This window comes from Mesitornis unicolor, unplaced genomic scaffold (genome assembly GCF_000695765.1).
Source record: "Mesitornis unicolor isolate BGI_N332 unplaced genomic scaffold, ASM69576v1 scaffold9682, whole genome shotgun sequence".
In the NCBI taxonomy this organism is placed as follows: Eukaryota; Metazoa; Chordata; class Aves; order Mesitornithiformes; family Mesitornithidae; genus Mesitornis; species Mesitornis unicolor.
In genome coordinates, this window is record NW_010168489.1 from 47883 (window position 1) to 51995 (window position 4113).

The following is a 4113-nucleotide window of genomic DNA, read 5'->3' on the forward strand; positions in this document are numbered from 1 at the left end:
CAGCAGAGCAGGACGGAGCTGGTGGGAGGGCAACGCTGCCAGGGAAGGACAAGCAGCCCCCCAGGACATAAGGACAGAGGTACAAGGTCTCTTGAGCTGGGCTTGTGGTCACACGTGCAGTTGTTGGCCTAAACTGTGCTGGGAACAGCATCAGGGTCTTCTTTCTGGGCTTAGACCTGTGAATGAGCAGCTCAGGCTTGGCTCAGGACACACCATCAAGGGTCTGATGGCAGCTTTGGGTGCCCAGCACCCAGGAAGCAAGGTGGGCACTTTTGGTGCTAGGTGCGTGGTGACTGGCACAACAGCTCCCTGGGTGGTGACTCAGTTTCCCCAGCTGTAAAATCCAGTTTCTTGGATTTTGAACTCTGTCTAGGTCTGAAAGAGGACCCCAATGAGCAGCCATGGAGGTCTGCTGGAGGGCTTGCTTCCACTGAGCAGCTCCCTGCTGCCAGAGATGCAAAGCACAACCACTTTGGGGAAGAAGGTAACAAAGCTGTTTTCAAGCCTCAAAACCAGCAGAAACTGGATTCCCTCTGTATTCACACTCAGCCCCACCATCATGTGTTTGTGTCTGATAGCTCTGCTAGTATTCAGGGGATTATTTTTAGACAATTGTAGTATTTGCACATAGAAAGGACAATTTGCATCCAGTACGCACTAGCCCCGCAGCTTTCTTCAGCTGTGCTTTGGGGAAAAGTTACTTCTGCAGGCAGCATAAAGCACATGATACCAGGTAATCACGAGACACAGGCGATCAAGGTGGGGCCTTGGCTTGTAAAAAGCGCAGAACAGATGAGCGTGTCCATTTTATTAATAATTATAATCACATTTAAAGCAAAGTTAACTTCTGCCTCTCCAGGAATGAGGCCACATTTCCCTCAACATTTCTCTTACCAGCTCCTGGCTCTGTGCTATGAGACATGTGCCAGCCAGCCCCTGGAGAGCACACAGTAGAGCCAGGCTGTCATCTCAGCCTTTTGGGGGACTCATTCCTTGTGGTTTTAAAACAGAAGCTCCTTCTTGGAAAAAGAGAAATAGTGGTTCTCGTGATGGCTCTTGCATTTGAAAAATTTGTGTAAGTTGAATGTGTCCTTCAGAGCAGTACCCACCTTTTTCCTCCTGACTAGTTGGTTATTTCAGGAATAACTTAATTTATTTGAACGGGGAAGGGGCTTCCCTTAGCAAAGACATGCACTGGCCAAGTGTGATATCTGACCCACATGAGAGTAGAGGAATAGACATCCTCAATGTCTCAAGTGTTAGCATAGACTGAGCATGGTTTGGAGAGATGAGGCTTACCGAAAATTGGGTTAAGCAGCATTAAAGGCCTGAGAGAAGCCACTAATCTCAGGAGAGATCCCATCCAGTGTGCTCACACACAGAGTTCTCCTTTACACGTAAATCCTTGGTCTAGATCTGGTACAAGCCAAGCTGTCATTGAAGCTGATGGACCTTTCTGGCTGGTTGCTCCAGCTGCAGATCTAGCTTGCTGAGTCATTTTTGTGCCTTGGTCCCTGTTGTCTTTATACTGTGAGCACATACTTAGCTGGCAGAGATATGATCTGGTCTTTGTCGCATTGGGGTGAATCCAAAGTAGCACCAACACCTTGACCCTGGGTAGACAGCAAGCACCTGAGCTCAGAGCATGTTCCCATAGACAGCAGCAGGTGGGGACAGTAACAGCCCTACCACTTCCCTCAAACAGGAACGAGAGATTTGTCATGGACTACACTCTGGAGACCAGCCACCAAAAGGAGAAGCTTCTGAAAACCATCTACACTCTCCAGCTGAAGTCAAGCACCATGCTCCAGAAAGCCAGCCCGCTGCTGAGCAGCCAGCGTGGCATGGGCATGGTGACACAGCATCAGGTCGACCAGCTGGCAGACAAGGCCAAAAGCCTGTGTGGGGACCTGGACAACATTAAGAACCTCCTCCACTATTGCCACGATGACCTGATCCGGAAGATCCCCAGCCCCACTGGCAGCCGCTATGGGGTAGTAAGTGGAATCCATTGCTCCCTGGCTGGCTCCATCTACGTGACAGCTGAGAGTGCACCCTGGGTCCACGTCCTCAGCAGCACAGGCCAAATGCTGCAGTCTCTGTCCTGTCGGCAAACAGGGAAGGAAAGCTGCACTTTCTTGCCAGAAGATGTGACCGTGACTCGTACAGGAATGGTGGCTGTAACTGACATAATTAATGGAGCCATTTGGGTCTTCAACCCTCACACCAGCTTCTCCAAGGGGGAATGGATACAGATCAGAAAGATCAGTTCCCCTAGGGGTATTGGAGTAGACTCCATGGGCAAGATCTTGGTAGCAGACTATGCAGAAGGCCAAGTCCACAGCTTTGCTCTGGACCATGCCTTCAAGACATTCAATATCCACTCAGTCTCCAACCTGCAGGGACCTCGCTACATCAGTTCGGCACCCAATGGAGGCTTTGTGGTAAGTGAGGAGTGTGGAGATGTCAAGGTCTTCACGAGCAGCTGTAAGCTCCTCTGCTCCCTCAGCAGCAAATATGGACACCAGTTTGGCAACCCAGCTGGGGTCTGCGTTGACGCAGAAGGCAGCATCCTGGTGGCAGATGAGCAGCGCCACACAGTCCACTTGTTCCCAGAGCACGGGGCTCCCATCTGCCTGGTGTCTGCAGGGCTGCGGAGGCCCATCGGCGTGGCTTGCTCCTCCTTCGGGCACCTCTTTGTGGCTGATGCAGGGGAGAACTGTGTCAAAGTCTTTAAGTACCGCGTGAGGCCCCCTTACAGCCACATCAACCCTGGGGCACCATGTGGTCACCCCAGCCTAACACCCAGGAGTGGAGTGGGGTTGGTTCCACTGCAACCTCACTGAGTTTTGGGTCTGGTGGTGGGCCGTGAGCTCCACTGCTCCTGTAGCCTGGCACTGTCCCCATATTCGACTGCCTTATTGCCCTCCAGCTTTTCCAGATGGCAGAAGCAAGGACTAGACCAGCTCTGAGTTTCTTGGACCCACCATAGTAGCTAAAGGAGGATCGACCTACTCAGAACTAGCCACGTATTGGTGCCTTGCCAAACTTGTTATTATCACGCCTTGAATCCTTGTGTGTTTTTGCAAAGATAATACAATTATTTCTTTTCCCTGCACGCCGTTTTTATGTGGCTGTGGTTCCACCTTCCTGATGCCAGTGTATGACTGGAGGGCTAGGGGCCAGGCTGGAGCTGGCAGCTACGGTCTATCTGGGTTTGCAGCAGACTTTAGGAGAACAGTAAAATTAAGGTAACTCATTCCGTGCTGCATTCCTGACCTCTACAGGGAAGCAACAACTACTGCATGGAGAAAAATCCGTATGGACACAGAATTGCTCACACCAACCCAGGTCCTGGGGCTGAGCCTGCTCTGCCGCCCTGTTCTCCCCCTGCAGAGGAGGGCTCAGAGAGCCACAGTCACTGCCTTTATCAGCAGAGGGCAGGCGAAGGCAGGCAGGGTGCGGTGATGGAGGGAAGGGCGTTTTCTTCTCCTCCTCCAGGCGTTGGTGCCCCCAGGGTGGTGCTGCAGGACCTTTGGCCTCTGCCGATGCCTGAGACCTGCATCCTGCCACCAACTCTCATCCCAAACGAATCCCAGGGAGCCCCCTCTCTCCTTCCTGGCCCTGGAACAAGTGCTAAAGACGATGGTCACGCTGTGGGACCCTCCCAGATCCCCTCTCCCTGCAGAGCAAGGCAGCTCCAGGAGCAAGGCTGCGTGGTTTGCGAGAGCAGGGATGAGCCTGTCCCATCCCCTCTCTTCAAGTAACCTCCCAGAAAACCAATCTTCCCCTACTTTATTTCCAATTCTGTGGCACTAAACAAAAAACATCTTTTCTCTAGCCCACCCCTGCGGGACCTGCGCCCCCCAGATCTGCACCCAGTCTGATCCCTTCAAGTTTTCCAGCGTCCTCCTGAGCTTGCCAGCACCCTCATGGTCTTTGGGATGGGGGACAACAAGGGTCCCCGACGAAAGACGAATCCCTGGACTTTGGGGGTGGGGGACAACGGGGTCCCCGAGAAAAGGCGAGTCCCTGACCTTGCCCCAGCCCCGGATGAGGGCACGTCTGAGGGCTGGGCAAGCTGGCGCTCCTTATCAGCCAGCTCAGCCACCC

The 4113-nt window shown here is 52.9% G+C and overlaps 1 protein-coding gene across 1 annotated transcript; it reads left to right on the forward strand.

Annotated features, from left to right (window-relative positions):
• Positions 1-1721: 1721 nt before the first annotated feature.
• On the forward strand, positions 1722-2744 carry NHLRC4 (NHL repeat containing 4; the record flags this gene model as incomplete). Its single annotated transcript, XM_010179034.1, has 1 exon — positions 1722-2744. A coding segment is annotated over exon 1 (1023 nt), but the record flags the coding sequence as incomplete, so codon positions are not given.
• Positions 2745-4113: the final 1369 nt, after the last annotated feature.